Genomic DNA, 26886 nt, shown 5'->3' with positions numbered 1-26886 from the left:
AGAGAAAGCTTGTCCTAGTGGGCTTATATGCCCCATCATTCTCTGCAACACAGGCTGCAATGAAATGACTTTCCAGGTCTGTGTAGGTGATGCACTTTGGGATTTTAAAGGTTTTCAGATTCAGCCTTATGAAATGCAACATGTGCCATTGTGCTTTTGTGAATTATAGCATTTTTAAACCAACCCAGGCACCTGTGCCCATCTGAGACTGATTCTTTTTTTCTTTTCTTTTTGGCATGCAACCACATATAATTTAACCTCCAATTCAAATTACTAAAAACATACTCTGTGCATATCATCCCAATTTTAAATTTGAATCTCAGCATTTAACGCGGACAGCAAGCCCTTCTTCGGATAAAGAAAATGCGATGTGATTGAAAGCTCCAGAACAGCTACTAAATTGGACCTTGTGGTAAGATGATTTTAGGTCAAGAATAAACTCTGGATCCCATTTTGTCAGTGCTTTTCATTGTTTATCTGCAGCGTGGTGCTTTAAAGGCAAAAAAAAAGAAAAAGAAATCTTCCCGACTTTCCATTCCCAAACTAGAACACATGACCAAAACAATGTTCACTTCTTCCTCATTTTTTTAACATTCCCTTTCTCAAAATATGAGTACTTTATACTGGGCTGAAAAGCACCAAATACAAGAAAAGAGAGGTGAAAATGAAGAAATACATTTTCTCTTGTGCCCCAGGAAAAACTTGACTTCTCTAAAGAATAGATAAGACACCCCGAATGTATCTGATGAGACACACATGATAAATTCCAGGATATTAGAGGCAATGCAATAAAAAGTCTGGCTAGTGATTACATGGACATTATTTGAGGCTTCTGGATTTCAGCACTGTAATCATAGTGTAGCCTATTTATAACATCTTGTAACTGACAACCCAGCTCAAACTCTGTGATTTAAAGCAGGTTAACACAGTCTTTTGTCAGCAGACTCCATCCTTTTAGGAGACAGTGTTTGCAACAAAGGCTGCCTCTAACGCCATCTTGCCTGAAGAGGTCATTTGGTCTGATGCCTTTCACTCCATGTAATATAAACTTCCTCACCGCAAGCTGCTCACAAACAGCATAAATAAACAACCGCGGGACAAATCAGGGTTTGGAACTAGTTAGGGCTCACAATTTCAACATGAGAGTTTGTTTGTTCAAATTTGCTCGCACTGTGACCTAACTCCTTTATACTCAGCACATGTGTGGAAGAGGGCATTTGAAGGCGAACATAACAGAGAGGGGAAAAAGCAGAAAAATCCATATTTTTCCAATATGCAGACGGGGCTGTTCATCAGGCAAAGTTTGACACATGTCTTTGAACAGAGTTTGAAACAACAACTTGGTGGAAAAACTTAAAAAAAAAAATGGAGTAGGAGGCTTTGGCTAAACAAATGTCATTTTTGGACGCTGCTGTAGGGGGGATGAGAAAAGGAAAGATGATGAAAAGAATGAAATGATACATTCCTTAGAATCTAACTCACTGCCTCGCTGTTTCCTGAGCTTGATTAGAGGGATGCAGTGACTCGAGGGTACATTAAGATTAAGATCTCGGCTGTCCAGAGGGAATTAGAAAAAGGAAGCTATATGGGTGCCTTTATCAAATGTGACATTGGTTTTTATAAGAGGGAGTCTCATTACAGCCTATGCTTATACCATGCAGCCATCCAACTACAACACTGTTTGCCATGGTTACAATGGCAAACTTTGTAATCAAAAGGTCACCAGTTTGACCGACGTGAGGGCCGATACAAGTTGCTATCGTGAATTAAATATTCCTCTGCTTGATTGTTATTTAGTACAATGCAGTGTATAAAGGCAGTCTCAACCTTTTTTTTTGTCCTATTATTCTAATGAAATGAGCTCTACAGTATTGTTTACTTTGACCAAGCAGGTGAAACACAAACATATGGGTTTTTAGTATGTCAGTGTTAAAGGTGTTTCATTCAAGAAATGAATTTTAAAAATATTTGCATGTTTTTAACTCTCGTTTTTAGTGCTGAACATTTTTAAATGAAAGTAAAAACTGTATTTTTCGTCAGAAGGAAATCAGTTTGGGTTACATGTGATATTCTGCCTGTAAAGACTGGCTTAATTATTGCTTTGTTGCATGTTTCTGTAATATAAATTGCTGGTTTTATTGACTTTTTCACTACTTACTGTTGGGATGTTTGGATTGTCTGTATAGGTTCTCATTCACCTTGGTCACAGTCATCTAAAGCAGCGATCCCCAGCCTTTTGTGCTTAATGACCAGTTTATGTCCAACAATATTTTCACAGACCGGCCTTTAAGATATCACGGATAAATACAACAAAATAAAACCAGTACCGGTACAAAAAAAAGAAAAAAAAAGAAAAAAGGGGGATTTATTCATAACACACAGGAAAAGACCCAGGGAAACTGAGTTAAGGATAAAAACGATTAAAAAAAATAACAGTAAAAACTCTGAAAACCACAAATTTCACACCTGAGCCTCAACTCTCGTGGCCCGTTACCAAACGACTCACAGACTGGGCCGGGGGCTGGGGACCGCTGATCTAAAGTGAATGGGAGTCGAGGGCAGTTGAACAATCTGGATGTACTTGTGAGTCACAGGCATGTTGAAAGCACCTTCATTAGGACAACAGTAGAGGTTATATACTACCGATCAGCTTTTAGAACTGAAGAAGCTTTTTGAATGGTGTTCATCAGAACAATAAACTGGATTGGACTCACATCTCAAATGCCCTGTACAGGAAAGGGCAGAGCAGGCTGTATCTACTGTGGAAGCTCAGGTCTTTTGGAGTCAAGGGCCCACTCCTGAAGACCTTCTATGACTCTGTGGTGGCCTCAGCCATATTTCACGGTGTGGTCTGCTGGGGACAGAAAGAGACTGAATAGGCTGATCCGAAGGGCCAGCTCTGTTCTAGGATGCCCTCTGGACCCAGTGGAGGTGGTGAGTGACAGGAGAATGGTGGCTAAGCTGTCATCCCTGTTGGATGCAATCTCCCACCCCATGCAGGAGACTGTGACAGCACTGAGCAGCTCCTTTATTGGCTGACTGCGGCACCCATGATGTGGGACAGAGAGATTTTGCAGGTCTTTCCTTCCATCAGCTGTCAGACTCCACAACAGAGACTGTGCAGTTGACCAAACACGTGCAGACACACACGCAATACCAATAAGTGTAATTTTTTTAGACAACATAGTATTTTATTCTATTTTATATAGTATGTTATTCTTTTATCTCATTCTTGTTTTTCTTAATTTTTGCTACTGTAACTTTGCACTGTCCACTTTCTGCTGTGACACAACAAATTTGGGACTAATAAAGGTTTATCTTATCTCATCTTAAAAGAAGGACTATTGAGGAAGACTATCAAGAAACAAAAACAACAATAAGCCTTCAAAAAGAGAAAATTAATATTAAGATGAACTCAATTCTGCTCAGTATTAATTTTAGCTTTCTGTAAGCTCATTGGTGCGGCCCTCAACAATAATCCTAGCTTCTCATGTGGCCCTTTAGGAAAATTAATTGCTGACGACTGCCTTAGATAGATCAGCAGTGTATCATACGGTCAATTTATATAACCACCACGCACTCTCAGATCGGCCAGAGGAAACAGACAGTTGAGCAGAAGGCTCACAACCTGTACTTGCTTCCTGAAATGCGACACTATTAAACATTTCAGCACCATGCTGACAATAAACTGTATAAAAGAAAATAATTTAAACACCGTATTATTGGTGAATATTTTTATGCTAAAGGCATTATACTCACAAAACCATTTTCTTGATGATGTTCAAAACATTGCATTTGTTTAAAAAAAAATAAAATGAAACTTTGATTCCTAGAATCACTTTCAAAATACAAAGATTTAGACCAGCGCAACATTACAGGAACATTACACCATGTTTCAAACTAGAGCAGCTGTTAGCATCAAGATCCAAAAGTATGTGAGACTGCTCTGAGACGACGTGTCAAACGTAGCAACTACAGTCTTTTGCTTGTCAAACACATTTGCAGACTGCTGCGGGGCAACCATGAAAATTTACACGACTCCAAGCTATGAACCTGATGATGGATTGTTCTGTTTAGCTGTCTTGTGTAATTGTTGATCAGACAACCTTAGCCTTCAAATGTGGCTTATGACCAAAATGTTTTACCTCAGTGTTCATCACCCTTAAATGTCGTGATCTTTTGCACTTTGACATACTCTGCAGCTTCTTCTTTATTTCATTTCTGCTTTGAACGCTTTGATGGAGGAGTTTCTGAAGATGTGCCTGCTGCTTTTTTTTTAGAATCCTTATCATCAGGATCATAAAGAGCACTCCTGACGAAGCGTGCAGCAGCTCCCTTATCCAGACGGGCAGCTTTTTTCTTCTCTGTGATCTCTTTCACTCTGTTCATATATGTCCTTATTCGCTCCTGAAACAACAGGATGGTTACTGAGGAATTAGACAATACATATGAATCCATGTGAGCAAATAATAAGTCAGAGATAGATGGCACATACCAATTCCTGTTTGATTCCATGTTCTCTGGGATTTATCCCTTGTGTTACCAAGTACACTGAGTAAGATAAAAATAAAGCCACATGTCCACACTTTACACACAAAATGACATCCATGTATGGAAAAGTTGTAATGTATTTGTCTCTTCAGTATGCTTTCGCTAAATTCATTTCATCTATATTCAACAAGATATAAAGATTAGACAAAATAGGGAAAAACTCACTCCAGAATAATGAATTAAGGGTGTAGGCAGACATCAGATCCAGCTTGGCTTGATCCAGAGGATCCAACTGTTAATGAACCAAATTTTATTTTATTTATAGCCTCCTGCATATGACAGATTAGTATCACTTTTTTCATTAAATGTATTTGTAACATAGTCAATGCAGTACTGTTTCACTGAATAAAATTTTGCTCTATAAAAGAAAATAAATATAAACACACTAGCCACTTTATTAGGTACATTTTCCTAGCATTGGGTTTTGACATCCTTTGCCCTCAGAAGTGCCTTAATTCTTCATAGCATAGATTTAACAGGGAGGTGGAAACATTGCTCAGAGTTCTGGTCCATATTGATATGATAGCATCACACAGCTGGTACCGCTATGTCAGCTGTACATCCATGATGTGAATCTCCTGTTCGACCAGATCCCAAAGATAATCTGTTTCATTGAGATCTGGTGACGATGGAGGTCATCTGAGTACAGTGAACTAATAGTCATGGCAAGAAACCAGTTTGAGATGATTTAATGACATGGCGTGTTACACTGCTGGAAGCAGCTATCAGACGATGCATACACTGAGGTCATAAAGGAAAAGACATGGTCAGCAACAATACTTAGGTAGGCCGGCACTTCTGTTGTTGTCTTCTGTTGCTGTCACCCATCAGCCGCCATGTTCAATGTGTTGTGTGTTCAGAGATGCTCTTCTGTATACCCTTACTGTTGCCTTCTTATGAGCCTGTGACAGTCTGGCCATTATCCTCTAACGTCTGGCATCAACATGACATTTCCACCCAGAGAACAGATACTCACTGGATATTTTCTCTTTTATAGACCATTGTATGTAAACCGTAGAAACGATTGTGATGGAAAATCCCAGAAGATCCGCAATTTTCTGAAATACTAATACCATGTTTCATCCCCATCTCAGTTGTTTTTCTTGACCATGTTTGCATTCCTGAATTTATTGAGCTATTGGCACATTAAATAATCTGTTACCTAGTAGCTGACCATGTGTTTCTAACAAAGTGGCCGGTGAGTGCACGAGTGTATACAGATAGTAGGTACGCACAAGCACAAATCTAAGCCAACAAAAAGACCACAGTACCCGATGTGTATAATAGTATTAGGCCTACCTTTTGCAGCAGGTCATTTCTGGGCATCGACATCAACTGCTCCAAGATGGTTTTAACTGAAGTCACTGACGAGTCGAAGCACGTGAGCTGTTCATCTATCTCGTGAGGGTAGTCCTCTGCGGCCATATTTCTGTAAAATAATTGAATAATTACAATGTCGTGTAACTTTCCTATAGGACTATTTTTCATTAGAAGAACAGAAAAACAATAGCAATATGTCCAGGGAGAGAGCTAGCATACAATGCTAACAGGAAACCAAACTAACGTTTAGATAAGCTGAGGAAAGTGACAAAAGGGATAGATGCAAGTTACTAATTACTGATTTAATAGCAAAACGGGATCACTGTAAATTAAATCTAACAAAACAAAACAAAACAAAATCACATATTTACCCTGTTAGCAGACAACACGCTTTAGCCGACAGGAAATGACGTTAAAACTGTGACCTAGTCGTCTTCGTTTTCCTCTTCGCTCCTCTACCGCCGTCTGCCGTTGGGATGAGTGGAACAGCTAGTTATCGTTAGCTAAATATTTTTAGTTTTTTTCAGCGTGATAACAATTTTATTTGCAGTTTTCTATATTTTGTTTAATAACAATATCCGCTTTTGTATAACCGTGTGTATTCTCTAAATCGACGCTATATTCCTTATTATTGACTTTTGACACATTTTTTTAAGCAAGGGTCTAAACGAAAAACTTATTTAAGTATCAGCTGTTGTTTTCATTCCTATTAAACGCCCAAATGTATTTAAAATACTCATATGTAGTAGTAACTTAATATCTAAATACAACAGAAGTGGTCATGTTACTGTGGTAACGTGGGGCGTCAGTGTGGTAAATAAAACTGAGCGCGCTGGGATGGGACAGCAGTTTAAGTGCTGTGTTTTGGGACTGTTGTAGCTCAATCCAAGCAAGCTATAAAGAAGACGCCCGAGTCATCATGGACAACTGTGATTTAGAGAAGCTCTGTGTTTCTGCTGGGAAGCTCCGTCCATCGTTCACACCTGAAGTCACAGACTACAAAGTGACTGTGGAGAGCAGCGTCAACGAAGTGACACTGGACGTGATGAAAAGCGATTGTGGGGCTTCATATAGTATTGTGAGCAAGCTTTATGGCTTCTATTTCTCAATTCAAGTCTCTTTCGCATCTAATTTAGCCTTGTGATTTCTATTTCAGCTCTTTGGTGAAAGGTCTAACACGATTACACTGAAAGATGGGTTGAACAGAATAGGAATCGAGGTGGTAGCTGAGGATGGCACCATAAAGAAATACAGTGTGGAAATCACCAAACTGTCAGCAAAGATCGCAGAGCTCAGTAACCTGGCTTTGGAAGGAGATATTTCACTTCACCCCGCGTTTTGCACCGACGTTTTTGAATACAATAGTGAGTACAGCCTATCTGTGGTAAACAAGAAGTTGTATGTGAAATGTACAATTCTTTGTTTTGTTTTCTATTTCAATTGATACACAAAAGCAGCCGCAGCAGTACACGTGTATGTAAATGTATGTATAAATATGCTACTTTGTAAGTGAATATTATTTAAAAATGCAGAGACATAAAAGGTTTGCAGTATTTCTCAGTTTACAAAATAAATTGTTATGTGCTTTTCTGGGGGTTTTGCCTCCAGGTACTGTTCCCTTTTGTTGTAATTCAGTGACACTCCTTCCTGAGGTGCCTGACAGAGGCATTAAAGTTACAGTAAATGGGGTGAGCAGCTCGGAACCAGTCCCTCTGAATTTTGGAGACACAGTGGTGGAGATTTCAGTCTGTTCACCAGATGGCAGTGTTTCACAGGTATAATAAGACATGGATAGTGGTCAAACTTTATATATGCATCCTAGCTTTGAAATGCTTTGAAACTCATCATTATCCACCTGATAACATATAGTTTTCTTAATTTTTAAACTTCATATGCTTTTAGCATAGCTTTTGCTTCTGTGTAATGAAACTTATTAGGAATTTGAGTCTTTTTAAAGGTCTCTGTTGGAGCCCTAATAACTCCTGCACATGAGTGGATCCATCTGCTTTGTACCCATACATTTATCTGTGGTAACCTTTTGTCAGTAAGGGAGTAGTTAGCTTTATATACCTAATGACCTTCTCACCTTTTCAGGTGTACAAGGTGTTGGTGACTCGAGAGCTGCTTCCTGTGCCTGTGAATTTCACTGATGTGAAGCAGCAGCTGGAGTATGAATGCCCAGTATCGCTAAGTGCTTTCTACAGGCCTTTGTCTATCAATCATAGGTAAGTCTTGAAACAACTAACACATATTGCAAAACATATTCGCCAATAGTCACATCCATTACTTATCCTTTGGTTCATGCTGAATATTAATTCGCAAATGAATGATGTGTTTCCTTTATATAAAAAAATACTATAATATATAGCAAATCACCTTTCACACATTTGTTATTTTGCTAAATTGTAGTGAACCAAAGAGCATCTTCTCAAGGCCTTATATTGAGATGCTTGCCCGAAGGTCAAACGTTGACCCACTTAGTGACTGTCCTCTCGGAGACGGCTGGAAGGTTGTTGAACTGGACCTTGACAAGAAGATGTCAGCTGCCTTGGTCAAGTGTTTCTTTTTTCACAGAGGTGAAGCATTTCAAACATATTAGTTTAAAGCTACTGGGAAGAGTGGATGTTCTTATTCTGGATGTTCAGATAGGAGGAGGTTCTGTTGTTCTTAAAGAGAGCTAGTAGATTCCTGAACTTCTAGTACAATGAATGTCACATCAATGAATAACAAATGAAGCCACTGCCCTAATATGGATTCTTTGAGTTACTTCATTATTTCCACACCTATAGAAAATTCTTACAGCTACATTGTTGACAGGTATCTTACCTCTTAGCAGAAGTGATTACACAAGCTATACTATCATGTAACATGATGTAGTACTGTAGACAACGATCATGTTACTCTAATGACAGGGGGTATTATTACTTAACTAAAACCTTGTGCCACTAACTGTCATGGGACAAAGGCTGGATTTTATATCAGGCCTTTATGTTCAGAAGATCTGGCTTGCTTACTCAGATGTGTATTTCTAAATAATCAAGGCTTCTCTTAAATTGTTTAATTTAGGTAAAAGTACAATTAGTAAAATTGTATTTATATAGCATCTTCCAAGAAAAATATCACAAAGTACATCACAACAAAAATGCTTAAACATTAAAACAAAAAGTTACCAAAAGCAAGTTTCAAAAAGATGAGCTTTTAGCTTATTTATTATCTTGGGTACAAATCTGTCAGGGGCACATTAAGAACTTCTGTTTTCTCTTCATTAAGTTAGAGATAATTGTCAGCCATCCAACTTTTCATAGTCTAAGCACCTCTGCAAAATCTCTTGCTTAGAAACACCTTGGGGCTTAAAAGACATACATAACTGATCATCTGTCATTCACATAGCAGTGAAGGAAAATGTCCTTAAATTGCAAATGGCAGTTTTATTTATATACAACATTTCAACCTTAATATGCTTTATAAACGCCCCTTAACAGAACTTTGAAGCAAACTGTGGTGAAGAGAAGTAGAAGAAAACATGTGTTTAGAAGCAGCCACAGAAAAAGATCGATTAGAAAGATACGACCATAACAAAAAGACCCTGAAACACCCGCCCAGTATCTCAGCCTATCAAGCCTTTTGCACCCGAAGGGACAGATGGACTGAAAGACATTTTTGAATAAAGATGCAGGTAAAATATCGAGAGTGCAGGAGCATGCTTTCATCGAGTCAACTAATTGCTAGTTTGGACACATTGCCTTGGGGGAGGTTGCATGGGGAGCAATTCTACAGATTTGTTAAATAACCTGACAGCTAAATCCATCCCGGTCCACCTCTAATGAGCTTTTTTCCCCTTTTAAACAAAGGGTGTGACACTACGATGAAACTGTCTGAGCTTGGGTCACACATTCTGGACTGTTTACATAAACCCACTGGGGACCTAGATGCAAAGGTCAGTGTAAAAGATTAAGCAGTAACCTCCATTGCCAGAATCGCTGACTTTGACAGTGTTTATCCTTTATTTATAAGACAATGCTCCATTTAACTGTGAGTAAACGCAAGTTTGAATTCCACAGTAAAAGTAATGACCACGTTTATGGTGAACGAGTCAATAAAATAGTAGTTTTTATTAACCATGTATAATTTTTACATTTCAGTAATTGTTATTTTACCATTGCTAGAATGACAAACCCAGTTCTGTATATTCAGCACAGCCACCTTGTCAGTCCAGTTCGAAGCTTTATCAATGGAACCTGATAAAGGCACTTTATAAAATCTTTATTTGTGATATAATCAGGATACTATTTCTTTTAGGATGTAACAGAGACAGATTGGTATAAGAAGCACTTTGAATCAGCCAAATGTCTGGAGACAGAGACCAAACACACCTGTGAGGTAATAAGCTGTACTGGGTATTCCTTTCAGTGTCCAGTTAGTTAATATTCTGACTGATGTTGATGATACACAGCAAACATAAAAACCTAAAATTACTTATTGCCATAGTTCTATCTTGTGGTGAATGTGGGTAATCGAGGACCTTTATAGTTTACCCACTTAATCAAATGAAAAGTATAAGTTATAATATGGCTCATATCACTACTCCTACTGTATCTGTTTAAGCTTTCCTGCTTGGTCTATTTTCTACTACAGATTCGTAACTGGGAGAAAAGACTACAAATGACAGCAGCAGAAGACAGTGTTGACAAGTTGTGTGCTTTGGCCCAGGAGCACCTGAAACTCTACAGGCAACATCTGCCAAAGCCAGGCATGTAGCACTTTCACGCCTACATTTTAACACTTTGTGAATTATTATGCTGCATTGTAAGATGGTGATCCAAAACAAAATGTGGGTCAGACAAGAGTGTAAAGCTATTATAATACAAACTAGAAAGTCAGAAAAAAAAAACAAATGCATTTTTTCACCTGTTACTTTTTATAAAATGCTGACTAGTCTGTCCAAATTACCATCTGCCCTAATGACGAATGTCTGTAGTTGCCTTTATTTTTAAACAGGCTATTTACTGATTATTTAAAAATACTCTGGAGCAAAGGGACTTTTTCCTTGCCTTACCTTGACAACACAGCTCAGCTTAAAGCTAATAAAAAATACATGAAAACAGGCTGCTAAGTGGCTACTTCTGAAGCGTTCTCTTTTATTTGACATGCCAGACACTCACACTCAAGTTTGTGCTCATGTTTTCTCAGCTATCTTTGCCTTGCTAATTTTTTTGTGACTGAAAAGTATCAAAATGAGAATGAGTGTCATGAGGGTTGTTAGTAAAAAGTGTTGATTTTTGACCTTTCATTTTTCATGTGGCCTGGTGAAACGTTTTCATTTTTAAGACACTGTTTATTGCACATTAACATTAGCTCAATGCTTCTGTCAGACTCAAAAATTTCATCAGCTAAAATGACTTTTCTGCTAAGTAGCATATATCAGTTATAAAACAGCAAATGCTGAATGGGTCTGCTTGTTGGATTATGTAATGTACCAGGGAATATAACCAATTAAAAGCTTGACATCAGTGCACTTAGACAGAAAAAGGACGCACTTGCCAAGGGAAGATACTCTCTTTCAATATTTCATGCAAAAGGCGCATCCAGTACTCGGTAAAGAGAAGGCAGCTAGATGGGAGAGTCTGTTTAGTTTTCATTATGCATTGTGCTGTGAAGTATTCATGCTTGGATGAAACTGTCCTTTAATAAGCTGTTCAAAATGAGCTCACTTCACAAAGCACACAATACCTAATCCAAGTTTTTTTTATTTTTCTGATTCTCAATACAGTTTGAATGAAATGTATTAAATTGGAGAGTCAAAATTGCTGTACTAAGATCCATCCATCCATCCATCCATTTTCTTCCGCTTATCCGGGGCCGGGTCGCGGGGGCAACAGCCTAAGCAAAGAGGCCCAGACCTCCCTCTCCCCAGCCACCTCCTCCAGCTTATCCGAGGGAACACCAAGGCGTTCCCAGGCCAGCCGAGAGATATAATCTCTCCAGCGTGTCCTGGGTCTGCCCCGGGGCCTCCTCCCGGTGGGACATGCCTGGAACACCTCACCCAGGAGGCGCCCAGGGGGCATCCTTGTCAGATGCCCGAACCACCTCAGCTGGCTCCTTTCGATGTGGAGCAGCAGCGGCTCTACTCTGAGCCCCTCCCGGATGGCCGAACTTCTCACCCTATCTCTAAGGGAGAGGCCAGCCACCCTTCGGAGGAAGCTCATTTCTGCCGCTTGTATCCGCGATCTCGTTCTTTTGGTCACTACCCACAGCTCGTGGCCATAGGTGAGGGTAGGGACGTAGATCGACCGGTAAATTGAGAGCTTCGCTTTTACACTCAGCTCCCTCTTCACCACGACGGACCGGTGCAGCGTCTGCATTACTGCAGCTGCAGCCCCAATCCGTCTGTCGATCTCCGGCTCCCTTCTCCCATCACTCGCGAACAAGACCCCGAGATACTTGAACTCCTCCACTTGGGGCAGGAACTCATCCCCGACCCGGAGTGGGCACTCCACCCTTTTCCGGCTGAGAACCATGGCCTCAGATTTGGAGGTGCTGATCCTCATTCCCGCTGCTTCACACTCGGCTACGAACCGTTCCAGTGCGAGTTCCAGTACTTCCATATTAATTTTATTACTGCTACTACTAAGTACTACTAAGTGACATGATACGTGCTGAATTCTTTATAATTCCTGGAACAAAACATGATCATCAGGTTTACACTGCTGCTGGTTGCTGACAGTGTTTTGAGCATGCCACCAAATACAATCCAAAGAATTACAAAAATACTTAAATTCAAGTCAGCTGATTATAAAGGGCTTAATTACTTAATAAAATTCGAAACTAAAGCCAATATTCATGATGCATGCTGTGTACTGAAATCAGTTTCTCTGAATACTTCAAGCTATGTTTATATGTGTAAGATCAATAAAATTGCTAGTGGTAACAACAGCCAACAACATTTTATTCTTCTCACATTAATAAACACATTTAGACAGTGTTCTTAAGCTCAACCAAATACTTAAACTAGACACACTTATGGTAAAATTGTAGATAGGAAGTCTATTGTAAGTTTGGTTTGATCTTACATTTGAACTGAAGGGGGTTTTAAATGGGTCTTTAAAACTCTTAAATGTAATGTCATCCTGCGCCGATGAAAAATGTTGTTTGCCAGTACTATATAATCTATATAGATGCAAATTCTCTCATATATATGCAAATCCTCTGGTCTCTCTGTCAGATGTGTACCACAAAACAGTGTTTTATTTTTCCCATTTCCACAGGAGACCTGTTGCACCATGAAGATGGCCAGTCTCCTCTGCATAGCCTTGAGCAGGCTGCTGTCCACTATGCATCAGCTATCAGACTTAACTCCAGAGATGCCAGGCTTCACTTCCAGCTGGGTCTCATGCTGGAGGAGCACCATTACGCTACAGAGATGTACAGCCTACAGAGGAAGGTGTGGTACTATTATACACAAATAAAAGCTCTCTATGCAGCATATTAGTTGTATTAAAACAATGAACAAAAATTACTGAAGGTTATTTTAATCAGAATTGCATAGTAAATAACATGCTAATTTTAAATTAAAATATATGGTCAATTACAGCTGAAATGTCAGTTAACAACATTGCTTTGATGTTGCATTACACACTTTCAGTATTCATAAGCATGTGGAAGTTTAGAGATTTATGAAATTTGACAAAGCTTTCAGAAAATATAAAAATAGTACTTTTTTGCCAGTTTATTGTAAATCAGTTGTCTTGTTGATTTTTGAGTTGAAAGCTAATGAACCTCGCATGTTTCAACTCAAAGGCTGACAAAGAGAGAGATGAATTAAGTGATGCCAAATCAACAGCACATCAGGATGACATCTTGGCTGTGTGTAAACTGCACGGTTTCCTTGGAACACCCACAGTAGAGAACCAGCTGCAGGCTCTGGATAAAGAGTATCATCTGCTCAAAGAGCAGGGACAGTCCAGCAAAGCAGACTATGTTCAGACTCTCTACATCTGGCTTTCTAAGAAAACTGGCAAGGTAATTGTGTCATATGCTGTCAGTACCTCTGCTTCTATTGCTTGAGGAAACTGTTTTATCTGATAGTGATGAAAAAGATTAGTGAGGGGCCAGTACAGACAGGCTATCGCCCTCTTCCTAACATCAGTACAACTTCTCTTTGACTTATGAGTGATCTGTTAGAATGTAAAACCACCCTAACCCTTTTGTAAACAATATTCAGTTCAGCATTTCAGAATATTACTGTTAACATTTCCACAGGCTCTTCAAACACACTTAAGTCGTCACAGAGCTGAATTTTATTCAGCTGAAGATCTTGATGTTTTTCATTGCTAGTTATAGAAATCAATATCGTTCCAGATACTTCAGTTCTGCATTCACTACCATGGTAAATATAGATATTGTTCTGTATGGTTGTTTTGAGTCAAAGCATCTATGACTGTTACTTATCATCAATAAACTTGGACTTGGTGGTTGCAGGACATCAGTGCAACTATGCAGGATAAAGAGAGCTATATCCACCGAGCCCTTCTGAAGTACCTGGATGCCTGGTCTCTGTGCCCAGAAAGCTGGGAGTACAGCCTCCATGCAGGAAGGCTGCTGCTGCTGCAAGGGAGGGAAAGGGAAGCCCTGCTGCACTTTCACAATGGGCTGGCCCTACGGCCCCTACACCCTGCACTCAGGTCAGTTTGCAGGATTGTACGTACGATAGTAGAAGAAGGAAAAATATTGTAATACTAATAGTAACTTGTAATAGTAACAAGAAACTAGATTAAAGAAGCTGATTAAATATTGCAGAGTTAGGAAGCTGTGCAGCTCTCACTGTGATGTCACTGTGACATAGATAGAAATAGATTAGATATCAGCCAGAAAATCAATGCTGAAACTCACAGAGGTCCACTGAAAAATGATACTAACAATTATTTAGTCTGCTGGTAACAGCTTAAAAGCAAGAGTTTGACAATCTGTTGCTCAGCTACTGAGTTTCTGGTAATCAAGAACAAAGTACAGAGAGGTTAAAATATGCGCTTCCTTTCTGTGGCTGTGTAAGAGCAGGTTTGAAAAAGCCCTTATTCTCCTTCTTAAATTCTCATTCCATGATAAGCCCTCTATCATATAACCTTTCTAAGATTAGACTGTTAAACAGGGTAAACTGGGTCTAGATTCTAAACGTCTAAAAACTAGATCAGAGCTCTTCAATGTGTGTTGCCTTTCTTTTTTCCAGATTCTTCGCAGGCCTGGGTCTGCTACTGCAGGAACAGAAAGCCTCTGAGGATGCAGAGAAGGAGGCTGCTCTGTTCTTACAACAGGGACTGGAGCACTTTGTCAGCCAGCGCTGCAGCAAGAGGTGTGTGTGTGTGAGTGTGTGTGGTGGAGGTGGAGGTGGATATATTCAGTGAGAGAGGGAGAGTGTGAGGCCATGACAGCAACAATAATATACCAGCTTGTTCTGTTTAAGCCTGTCGAAAGGAGAGGTAACTGATTGAAAGAGACCACTATCATCTACAGAAGCACATTGATACACTTTAAGTTGTGTCATCTATAGAGTTATAATGGCTGCTTTGTGTTTGTACTGCCATATATTTTATGATTTTATTTACAGCTGGGAGGAGCAGGATCTATCGGACCCTCTGTCCAGCCGCAACACACAGTTCCTACGTGGCCTTCTTACTCTGGGGCAACTGCAGCAGAGAAACACATTATGCACAAAGGCCATGAGTGCTGAACAGGTCTATCATATGTATGTAAAACTTTGGGAGTTTTTATTTTTTGCTGGTTTTATTATTCGGGGTTTGCAGTGGATATCGGCTCTAACGAGCTGTCTCACTCATGTCAGCAGTGAATGTGCGATCCAAAGAAAAGTCCTGTCATTTAAGAGTACAAGCCAGTTTAGCTGTTTTAACCACTACATAAAAACACTGTCTTCTTGTCTCTGTGCTGGACTGCTTCAGTGTGGCAATGCTGAGTGCCCAGAGTGTGAGTCAGTGTGTACGTCGTGGTGAGGTGAGCAGGCAGCTGGAGTGGGTGCTGCTGGATGCTCACTTTACCCTGCTGCAGAGGCTGACCCAGCAGAGTGAATGCCAGGCTAAGACTGGCATTGAGAGGCAGTCTCTGGTGGCAAAAAGATGCCAGGCCCTCACAGCTCTAATACGTCACACCTCTATCACTCCCTGTCAGGAACTTCTTGACATGCAGGAAAGGGTATGAGTGTTGAGCTTTCTTTTTTACGAGTGCAGGGTACCTAATCCATAGAGTGACTGTTAATTTTCAAGAGTGCTTCGTGTGACATAATTCAGACTTTTTTTCTCTTCCGGTTTCTTTACTGCTGGTGCATGAAGACGTGCCACCTTGCAGTAGTAATCACACCGCGTGACAGCCATGCCCTTTGTCTCTTGGGTCTGGCACAGCTGGCTCAGTACGACAATAACCCAAATTCAGAAAGGTCAAAGGAAGCCATAAGTGATGCCTTTCTCAGCCTCCAGGCCAGCATTGAGCTGGAACTCAAGACTCAGATTGGAGAGCCACCTGAACAACTGACCAGTGAGTCTCTGTACATTAACTAAAGTGAGCTTTTCCAGAGAAGATGGTTTTCCCAGCAGCTTGCAGTGGTGCACTTCTTTTCACTTGTGATGTGAATAAAGCTGGTTTACCTGTAATGTGTAGAAAACCACATAAAAATAAAGCAGAATTGTAGGCCTGACCCCAGCCAGATGAACCAGCTTCCTCCACCTTACAAGTGGGAGGAAGGTCACCACCGTAGGCTGCTGGCAACACCATGGGTCCTTTTCATTATGCTAATGTGCCTCCTCACTTCCTTCACTTGCATTTCTTGCTCCCAGCAAGGATGTGAGAGAGATGAGAGGAAGCGATGCCAAGATGCAAGAATCAAAGCTGCCAAATGAAAAATCCTTGCCTCCGTAGTGTCGGTCTCAAGTTATGTTAGTTACTTAAGAAGGTTCACAGCTGCATCACTGAATGATATGAATGTCCACAGAACTTCTAATATTATGATTTCTTGTCTTTTTTCTCATAACATATGTTCATTGACTAATGTATCTTAATTTTAGTGGCATTATTGCAAGTGTTGATTTTAGTCATATAGAATGCATTTTAAATATTTTAATTTATGGAAAGGTCAGTGTCATAAACCTGTTTCATAGAACCCCCAAAATGGTAATCATAGCCCCTCATGTCCTTCAGGTACATTCACGGAACTGGAAGATCTCCTGTGATCGTCTTTAGGAAACAATTTTCATGCTATGGGAGGAGAGGGGATGCAAGAAAGCACATGTTAGCATAATGAATGAAAAGGACCCTATATTCTCTAGCAAACATACTTCATTGACATCTCTGGTGGTCATGTAACTTTTATATTCTATGTCTTGTGCTTGTATTTCATGCCAGAATTATTACTTCCTATCAAACTAATGATTGTGTTTTAATGAATGTTCTGTTATTTCTTCCAAAAGGCTAGTGTTTTTAACACATTTTTAATGTAGCCTTTTTGGAATTTAACTTTTCCTCACCATTACCTGTTTGCTCAGAACAAAAGTGGTGGCAGGAAAAGGTGGAGGTTAAAACTAAGGAAGCTGCCAAGCAGTCCATCACCCAACCAGCTGGTGTAAAGGAGCCTTGTGACATCAAATTGGCAAAAAGAGGAGTGCAGCAGGGCAGGGGAGGTTCTAGGTGTGTAGCAGTAGCTGTAACCAAAGCACCAGCTCCAGCTTCCATCAGGGGAGGGAAGGCTGTCCAGAATCCAGCCAAAACCCCTGCAGCCAGGTTTGTACTGAGTAAGGTGTTTGTAGATACATGGTTTAGATGGTTTTCCCTTTCCCATTGTCATAGCATGAATGATTTCCTATGGATTTATAGCCTGTATAGCTTTGCCTTGCTTCCTATGTATGAAGCAAAAACAGCCTTTTGCCATTTATGACTCTGGGTCTGCTATATGAAAAGACAAAACAACAACAAACAACCAAACTAACAAAAAAACAGACTTTTCACTTGAATATTAAATAAGTTTTTAGAGAGCCTGTATTATGCTTTCTCTCCTGTAGGGGGAGTTCTGGAGCAGCTGCCAAGCCAGATAGGGTGAAACTTTCTGGTCATAACACTAAACCTCAGCTCCCGCTCAACAAGTCTAAACAGGACAGTTTCTCTGATACTTTGAGGACAGCTGAGGGTAAGGCATTACAGAGGCAAGTCTGGGAAACTGAAAATCCTTTCTTGGTGAGGTGTGAACAGGTTTTGCAAGCTACAATAAAAAAAAAAAAACTACACAGAGAAAATCTAAATCTTGATGATAAAAGAGGGCTTATACATTTTTCTGTTTAAGAAGTTCAAATATAATGCTGTTTAACTGAAGGTATAACATGCAAAGCAGTGGTATTGATTACTTGAAATGCAGATGATTTGACATTACTTGTTTAGCACCACTGTCATAAATATACAAATTTTCTTTACTTAAGGATTTTGGTTTCCAAGAACATTAAATGGGTACAATGTGGGATTCAAAACAATCTCTGTTCAGTTGCTGTGACAGACAAAATCCATGAGTCCAGTCTGATGAACCGCAGATCTCATGCAGCAAGACTGGGTCTGGCTCGAGCTTACTCACGATCTCCAAACACCCAGGACCAAGCAAAACAGCTATACCAAGAGGTCATCGCAATGGCACCAGAGGTCAGTTATCTTTTATATTTGCATTTTAAAGCATTTCCCAAAGTTTCACAATAGCTTCCAGTCACATTAAGTAAGGATTTTATTAACATGTTCTTTCTCCCACCAACTCTGTGGAATAGCCACATGTTCTGCTGTTGGACTAGAAAATTAAACTATATATATTCAGATTTTAAAGTCTCGTGCTCAAGACTTGAAAGCGGTTACCCTTTGTTCATAAATCTTTGCCTGAAAAAAAGATCTCAATTATGTCTGAAGAAAATGTGCAGTATAATTCAAGACATTCAAAATATGAGGGAGAGATTCATATAGAACTAATAAAATGTCATTATTTGATCATTTGATTCAAATTTAGCTGAGATTTCTGAGTAAATACTTTCATACATCTCATCTACAGTGAATATAGTCATTCAAGAACATTTAGGAAAAAGATTTCCCATTATATGTCTTCGATATTTAGAAAACCTCTAAAAGTTGTAGTTTAAATATTTTTAAAGAGTCTCATGCTCTTGGTGTTTATCTGGTTTAATGCAGTGCAGATCAAATATGATTAATGAACTGACTGTTTAGATCCATGATGCCTACATCGAGCTTGCGCAGCTGCTGGAGCCATCCGACCCTCAGGCTGCTTTGGATGTATACTGCAAATTCCCTTTGAAACCTGTGGCTGAGCAAAACTTCGAGGATGCCTTCATCACAGGAGAGATTGTGCGCATGCTGATGTCTGAGGAGCAGTACGACCACCCACATCTTGGCCCCAGCCTCATAGCTTATGGCAAAGTCATGGGCCTAAGTGATTACTGTTTATTATTATTATTATTATTATTATAAATACTATAAACACGTGGTATTAGCTTTGGAAAAAGTCAGACTTGAACAGTAAAAAGTTATTTACAGAAACCTTTAGTTTAAACAAAATGTCTAGTTAAATAACTTTTTAATGATTTTGAATGGACATGGAGAGCATCTACCTATAAAGTGTGAGTGTTGCTTATTAAGATTGCCAGCTAGAGATACATTTTTAGGTGTAAAAAAATACTGGTTTACCATGATTTTCTTTATAGGCAGCTGGACTATATTTACCAAATGTGTTGTACTGAAATCATGCCGCCAGACCCATGTGACATGCCATGTCATGTTATTTATAGAGATGTATCACATTCAGCTGGTGTGATTGACAGATAGATGGCATATTGCATACTAAATAGTAATACATATATGGTGACTGCTGTCAAATAAACTGTCTGGCCACAGGGCAAGTCAGGATATAATGTAGTTATATAAAGATATTTAATATTTTGTCAGACACACCCAGACAATATGACATGCTACAATATTTTTGTCAGCGTGAGTGAACTAATTTTGTTGTGCAAATCTGTGGTTGTGTTTGCAGGTTGCATAGAGAATTACATTCACATTTTGGATGGAAAGTCTAAGACCAAGCTGCTAAAGACCGTCTACGCGGGGATCCACAACAGACAAGAGGATGATGAGGATCTGCAGAACTTCTTCAAGTTCAAGTGCTGGATATGATGTTTTTGGTTGTTTGCCGTGTTGATGTAATAAATTTGGAGTCTTGAGTTTAATTCTAGTCTCTTCTCCCTGGCTGCTGCATATGGTATGGTATTCACCATCTAGCCTTTGAAATTAAATATGGGGGGCCATTTCAAAGTGTAAATGACCATTAATGTTGTCCTTAAAAGAAATGGGACACACTAACACTTATAGTAGCATGCAAATCAAAGGGGTGATGTGCAACTGTGATTGGGCCTTTGTGTGTTCATAAACAAAACTACTTATCTTGACTACAATTACTACTGCAGTATGAAATAAGCCATTTGTATTTGGTTAAAGCAACTGAGAAATATTTTTTTTAAATTCAAATACAGATTTAATTAGGAAAAACACCTCTTAAAAATGTCATGTCAAAAGCCACAACTTAAACAACAGACAAAAGTGAACTACAACAATGTTCACTGACAGTGCAACAATGGAAAACGTTTCAGTTTCCTCCTACAAAAACAGAAATTGATGAGAGAAAATAAATCTTGATCCCACAGTAATTCCAAGCCAGAGGCTACAGTTATTTTTCCATCCACATAGAGACTTTACAGGAAATGTATAATTGCGTTACAGGGATATTTCTCTGCAGTAAAGGATAATATCATCTGTAGGGCTCAGCCAGACAATACACATTTTTTAGGGATATCATTTAACAGAGGGGGGAAAAAAATGGCCAAACTCAAGTTTGTAACCAATATGTTTTTCCCATATTAGGCTGCACAGATCACAAAAAGTCGTTTATGCAGTGCAGTTGTTAAACTATGTTGAGTTTGGTGACAATAAGTACACGGACAGACTGGTCAAAACCCGAACACACACACAGGCCCTGCTTGTCTGGGCTCCAGTCCAGGCTGGCAATTGGCTGAGTAGACAGAGTGACATTCTGTAAGAGGTTGACAGATCCAGCTACACCTACGTCAACACCATCAGAGTCTTTCTTGCATCGCTGAGCAGGATACTCACTGGAAATGACATCAAAACACAAAAAATTATGGTTAGTTTACAGTTTACAGGAAAGAACATGGTGTCTGTTGACTGACTTGACTGGTTACTTACTATTTCCATAGATGTAGGTTGCCGGCTCCTCCTGTGGTCATAAAGATGTCTCTGTTCTGAGGCAAATGTCTCACCTGCCAAATGGTCGACTTATGAGCCTAAAACAGAGAAGAGTCTTGTTTAGTACATAAAGTGTACCGAAAGACTGTAAAAACCTTTCAACCACTTTAGACTGATAACAGTCACAAAGTGTGACTTGTGCTGTTTTTAGAGATTCCTGTTTTGACTCTTCTTTGGTATAGACTTAAATTCAAAACACAAGTTAAATTTATATCATCAGTGGAATAGTCCGATCTCTGACATTGCATCTTTCCCTTGCTTCCATTGTCAAAAATCCTTCATTTTCCTTGCTTCAGCTGGACAAACTGAATTTGAAAAAGCTTTTGTTTTGCATATGCAAAGTATCTCCACAAAAAAATATTTTGCATTAAAACACAAAATATCTAGACATAGGAAAGGACATTAAAAAGCGAAACAGAAAAACCTCGGAATCCACGTGAAAGAGGCTGCTCTCGATGCTTTGAAAATGACTGAAATCTGATTTTGACTATAATAACCATCAATACCATGATATTAATGGCGCCATCTCCAACAACGATGAGGCGGCCTACATGGATGAAGTGAAGAATCTGGCATCATGGTGCCAGGACAACCATCTCCAGCTGAACCTTGGCAAGACCAAGGAGCTGGTGGTGGACTTCAGAAGGAGTCAGCACAGAGACGACAAGCCCATTATCATCAATGGAGCTCCAGTGGAGAGGGTGCAGTCCTTCAAGTATCTCGGTGTCCACATCTCCTCAGACCTGACATGGTCTGCCTACATTCAGCTCCAGACCAAGAAGGCTAAGCAGCGCCTGTACCACCTACAACAACTGAGGAAGTTTAGGGTCTCTCCAGAGATCCTCAGGATTTTCTATACAGGTGCTGTGGAGAGCATCCTCACACAGAACATCACATCCTGGTTTGGGAACAGCTGTGTTAAGGACCAAAAAGCTCTTCAGAGTGATCTGTACAGCAGAACGCTGCTGCAGGATTGCTCTCCCCCCGCTTCAGGACACCTACACCAGGAGATGCCGGACTAGAGCAGCACAGATACAGAAGGACCCGTCCCATCCTGGCAACACACTGTTCCAACTTCTGCAATCCGGTAGAAGGTTCCGCATCATCCGGGCAAGGACAGAGAGACTCCAGAGGAGCATCTATCCCCAAGCCATTCGGGCCCTAAACCAACCCACCCCCCCACACACACCCTCTCACATCATCCATAAGTGACTGAGACAGGACTCTCTTCTAGACACTCTAAACCCACCGGCACAATGTACATTTCAAATTCCTTTAATTTTATATATGTTCATTTTGTCTATTTTGTAAAATAGTCAGATTGTCTATTCTTATTTAATTCACTTAATGTACAGAATTCACCTGCTTGCTGCATACATGCTACTACTGCACATTCACCTAATGTATATATTATATATAATGTCCCCCCCCCCGTTGCACAAGTCAAGGAGCGTGTCAGGTTACATTTCACTGTGCGTTATACTTGTATAACTATGCATGTGACGAATAAAGAACCTTGAACCTTGAAAAGTCCATCTTGTATTTTAGTCTGAAATTCTTGGTGGAACCTTATGACTCATGGTTGGAGACACTGGTGTGCCAACTGTTGATTGCTCAGAAGAACTGGACAAATATTTAGAAAGCCAGGCCCCTGGATTTCCTGGGCCTAGCTAACACTTGGAAAGCTGGCTGTGCACTAATCCTGGTTTAAGTGTAGTTTTTCCAGCGTTTTCCCACAGAAAGCCACACATCTCTTCCCTAACATGCCCAGTCTCATTTTTTGGGCCGGTTACACAAAGGTAGTTAGACAAACATGACCCCAAGCACTTCCAGCTGTAAAAACGGTCAAATTGCCGTTTGCCCCCATTTCTTTCTATACCACACAAATGTAACAATAACAATAATAGTTCTAATAGCCTTTTGACATTTTCCCCATACATAGCAGCCAAACATCCATCTGAGTCACTCCACCCAGGTTAATTACCTTTTCAGAAACAGAGGCGAAGCCTTTGGTAGGGTGCTGGGTCCTCATGTCAAAAACGTGGAATTTTCCCTCCAGTGAAGTGGCCACCAGCTTGTTCATGTTGATGTCTTTCCTGTCAAACTCCACACAACATACCTAGTCAAGAAAAAAAAATAATAGAAATGAGTCACTCCCTGGATATTTACCACATGGCAAAGCTCCATCACAAATGATTTTACCATGCAGTAGAATGTGTTGAACTTGGCATAATGACTTCTGGCAGGTTTATACACAAGAGGAACTGAATGAAAGAGACAGCAATGTAATAAAATCAGAGCAATTCTTTGTACTGCTTATGGCATGTGAGGAAGTATTCACCTCAGACTGCCCTGTTGTTTTATGTGCAGTGTAAATGATGTGGGAAGTCATTTTCAGCTCTGTCTCCACATTTCACACCGTTTTTGTCTGCATTATAGTTCAAAATCTGTTATTTGTACAAAGGAAATATTATGTGCCAAAAGAATTCAACCCTTAAAAAAAGCATTAGCTTTAACTATTTTGATTCATGTTTGGTTGAATCAGAAAAAAAAAAAAAAAGTAGAAAATGTATATATGCCACATACTGACAATTTTTTCTTTCACCTCACCCCATTTTTAATGTTCGTTTCCCACCGTAGAGACATATTCCGCAGATCGAAGAGTTTGATGTCACCATTGTCATATCCAGCACAAACACAGCGGTCCTGATCATTAAAGGCATGACCTGAAATGTAAATGTAAAGGATATTTTAAGCCTGGGAAAGATCATTGAAAACAAACACAAAGGCACAACATAGATTTATGGCTGCATTTTCATAGGTGTTCATGCTCATGTGCTTTTTTTTTTTTTTTTCACTGTACCATCTGTTTGCACCTTTTGTGTTTGGAGGGCATGGATCAGGATGTTCTTAAAAAAGTATACATGAAAAACAAACAAAAACAAAAGTTTTGTTTGTCATGTCTTATCAGTTATGTGCAGTGCATTACAGCAGCTTTATTTATGGTGGCTGATAGGTTAGCATTGTTGCTTCACAGAGTGTCCTTTGTCTGACCCAGAACAGGGTGCTTCTCTCTGGAATTTGAATACTCTCTCCTGACACTATACCTTTGACCAAGGGACTAGCTGGAATTTGGGCTGTGTTCTGCTGTTTAAAATTCAGAGAAATAATCCCCTTTACTAGGTATAAAGAAATCCCTCAAATTATACACAATAGAATATATGATACATATTTTTTTACTGCTTCTTAGTATTAATATAACCTATGACTGTATTAGTTCTTATCACTATCAAAAATGCATTACAGTCCTGTCCCTGTGGATACACATAAAGTGGAGAGCATGTTTTTAAACTTTACTTGTGGATGTTGGTACTTTGGTCCTCAAGAAAATAATGTTCTGTGAGGACCCTGTTAAGGGGCACAAGCTGTAACAGTGTCCTTTATACTACCACAACTATTACAGGAGCCTAAACCTCTTCAGACTTCATGTTCTTTTCTGCACACCATGGAAGTAGGGGAAGCACCAGCACTATCAACTTAGGTTCTGAAGAATATTTTACAAACCAAAAGCAACAGTCCAGCAGTCCCTCTTTGTTTCTCCTTCCATTGGCTCCATGTTGGCTACAGGGGAATCCTTCTGTCTGGGATCCCACACCTTGACTGTACCTATTAAAATACAATCATGTAGGATCTAGTCTTATTTTCATGTACTTTACTTTCCCACTATCATTGCACTGAAAAGTAATTACAATCTAGTTTGTTTTTTTAAATGCTCTTACCATCTCTGCTTCCGGTGACGATCTCAGGCGCACCATCACCAATCCCCAGACCACCAACACCATCAATACTATTCACTATCTCTTTGTGGGCTTTTACAGCATATACGGGCACATCCGGGGTCTCTAGATTCCTGTGAACCACAGGACATCAGTACTGAATAAGTCTAATGTCGACGTAACAGATTTTTAAAATAACATTTCCGTGACATTTTTTCTATTCCATTCCAATTATAACTGTCTTTGGGATTGAACCAGCTTTGAATATAAGATCTACAATTAACATAAGAAGTGTTTTTTGGTTAAAAATAGAATTTAAACCTTGCTTTCCCAGTTTGATTCTTGCTATTACAGGCACAACACTTATAATTGGTGTATACAATACCATATATTGAGATTTCCATCAAAATCCCCTGTTGCTATGTGTCTTTGCTGAAGAGACGTGGCCCCAAATGTTCCACACTTTATAGCTTTAGGTTTCTCTACCTGAAACATATCACAGAGGTAAGAGTTTGTTTAGTTTCGTGAATGGGACAATTCAGCATATAATGGAAAAGCAGTGTGGAAGGAGTGCAGTGAAAATGTATTTTCATAATCCAAGTGAGCTTGAGCTTCAGGGCATAAACTGGCAGTCAGGCATTCTCCTTTAGGATTTTCTGGTTGAACCTATTAATTCAAGTCGTCCAGGCCAAAAGCAGCAAAACAGCCCCAGACCATCACACCACCATGTTTGATTGTTTGATATGATGTTCTCTTATGAAATGGTGTGTTAGTATTATGCCAGATGTAACATGATTCAAACCTCCCAGAAAGTTCAACTTTAGTCTCTTTTTTAGTTCACAGAATAATGGGGAACATCAATTTGTTGTTCTTGTTTTTTTAGCTAACGTGAGATGGCCCTTTGTGTTCATTTTGGTCAGCAGTGGTTTTCACTATGGAACTCTCCCATAGATGCCATTTTTACCGATTCTCTTTCTTATCATTGAATCATGAACACTGACCTTAACTAAGACGTTCTTGTCTTATACTAACATTTGCTTGATCGTTTGAAACATGCGTGACAAATATGCAAGAACATAAGAAATTGGGAAGAGGGCAAATACTTTTTCACAGCACTGTATCATGTAGGCACTCTTGATTCAAGCTTTAGCAGCAAAATGACCTACACTTGAAACAAACAGGCAAGATAAGTATAAAAGAACCATGTTTATACACGTTTTGTTACGTTTACTCTCCTTTATCTGTATCTTGATGCCTGGCACACATGCCATGGTGAAAAACTACAACAGTAAGTTTTGTTTGTAGTACGATACATTGGTGACAGCGTAGCAATCTTTTACTCGTTGCAAGTGATGCTGTAGTATTTTCTTTTTAAGTATAATCTGGATAAAGTATGCCAACTATAGGATAATCTACAGTAGAACAATAATGAACGGGCTGCCTTCAAATTGTTGTCATGGAAACACCCTTGCCAGACTTTTCTAGAAATCTTCGATGGGCTAGCTAGCTCTGTACGCCGTTTGTATGAAATATCTGAGAGAAAAGAAAGGAACAAAGGCCCACAAGACTAGGACGTTAATGTACCTCCTTTATGAGCTGAGCCTCGCCTTGGTGAACTTCATATATTTGAATCACTCCGGTTCCACTAGGAAAGTTTCCCAGACAGACAAACTTCGCGCTGCAGGGAATCCATTTACTGTCAAAAACCGTATAGTTCAAACTCTTCGTAATATGCGTAATAATCTGAGGCTTCGACAGCGGCGATGACATTTTTCTAAGAAACACTGATATCGGCGTGAAAAAGTAGACAACTGTCGCTCTCTCCCAAAACAAACTAGGTACAGCTGAGCGAGCGGCTGCCTTAACAGATGCCTGACAAAAT

The 26886-nt window shown here is 39.7% G+C and overlaps 3 protein-coding genes across 4 annotated transcripts; 1 reads left to right on the top strand and 2 right to left on the bottom strand.

Moving 5' to 3' along the window:
• Positions 1-449: 449 nt before the first annotated feature.
• c1d (C1D nuclear receptor corepressor) lies at positions 450-6358 on the bottom strand. The gene is made up of 5 exons (XM_084948611.1): positions 6243-6358; positions 5851-5980; positions 4717-4783; positions 4496-4551; positions 450-4407 (listed from the first exon to the last, which is right to left on the bottom strand). The coding sequence occupies exons 2-5, from the start codon at positions 5974-5976 to the stop codon at positions 4216-4218; spliced, it is 441 nt and encodes a 146-aa protein (XP_084804737.1). The 5' UTR covers positions 5977-5980; positions 6243-6358; the 3' UTR covers positions 450-4215.
• Positions 6359-6461: 103 nt separating this feature from the next.
• On the top strand, positions 6462-20250 carry LOC146375209 (uncharacterized). Of its 2 annotated transcripts, none has more exons than XM_084948607.1 (20): positions 6462-6949; positions 7028-7235; positions 7507-7646; positions 7966-8096; positions 8281-8447; positions 9723-9808; positions 10171-10251; positions 10507-10621; positions 13137-13312; positions 13669-13890; positions 14350-14552; positions 15095-15217; positions 15473-15610; positions 15822-16071; positions 16209-16410; positions 17415-17649; positions 17928-18052; positions 18401-18552; positions 19120-19342; positions 19943-20250. In XM_084948607.1, exons 1-20 carry the CDS (start codon positions 6791-6793, stop codon positions 20080-20082), a joined length of 3276 nt encoding a protein of 1091 aa, XP_084804733.1. In that variant the 5' UTR covers positions 6462-6790; the 3' UTR covers positions 20083-20250. The 2 variants fall into 2 exon arrangements, with proteins under 2 accessions (XP_084804733.1, XP_084804732.1); XM_084948606.1 differs by having other exon boundaries at positions 7480-7646; positions 19943-20249.
• Positions 20251-20416: 166 nt separating this feature from the next.
• Positions 20417-26860, bottom strand: dnaaf10 (dynein axonemal assembly factor 10). The gene is made up of 8 exons (XM_084948610.1): positions 26589-26860; positions 25390-25490; positions 25008-25138; positions 24793-24894; positions 23839-23954; positions 23213-23347; positions 21169-21266; positions 20417-21074 (listed from the first exon to the last, which is right to left on the bottom strand). The coding sequence occupies exons 1-8, from the start codon at positions 26772-26774 to the stop codon at positions 20867-20869; spliced, it is 1077 nt and encodes a 358-aa protein (XP_084804736.1). The 5' UTR covers positions 26775-26860; the 3' UTR covers positions 20417-20866.
• Positions 26861-26886: the final 26 nt, after the last annotated feature.

The sequence above is a fragment of the Perissodus microlepis genome, chromosome 13 (assembly GCF_051167445.1).
Source record: "Perissodus microlepis isolate ML-2025 ecotype Zambia chromosome 13, ASM5116744v1, whole genome shotgun sequence".
In the NCBI taxonomy this organism is placed as follows: domain Eukaryota; kingdom Metazoa; phylum Chordata; class Actinopteri; order Cichliformes; family Cichlidae; genus Perissodus; species Perissodus microlepis.
Note: the sequence above shows the minus strand (reverse complement) of the source record. Positions and strands in the feature narration are given on the sequence as shown.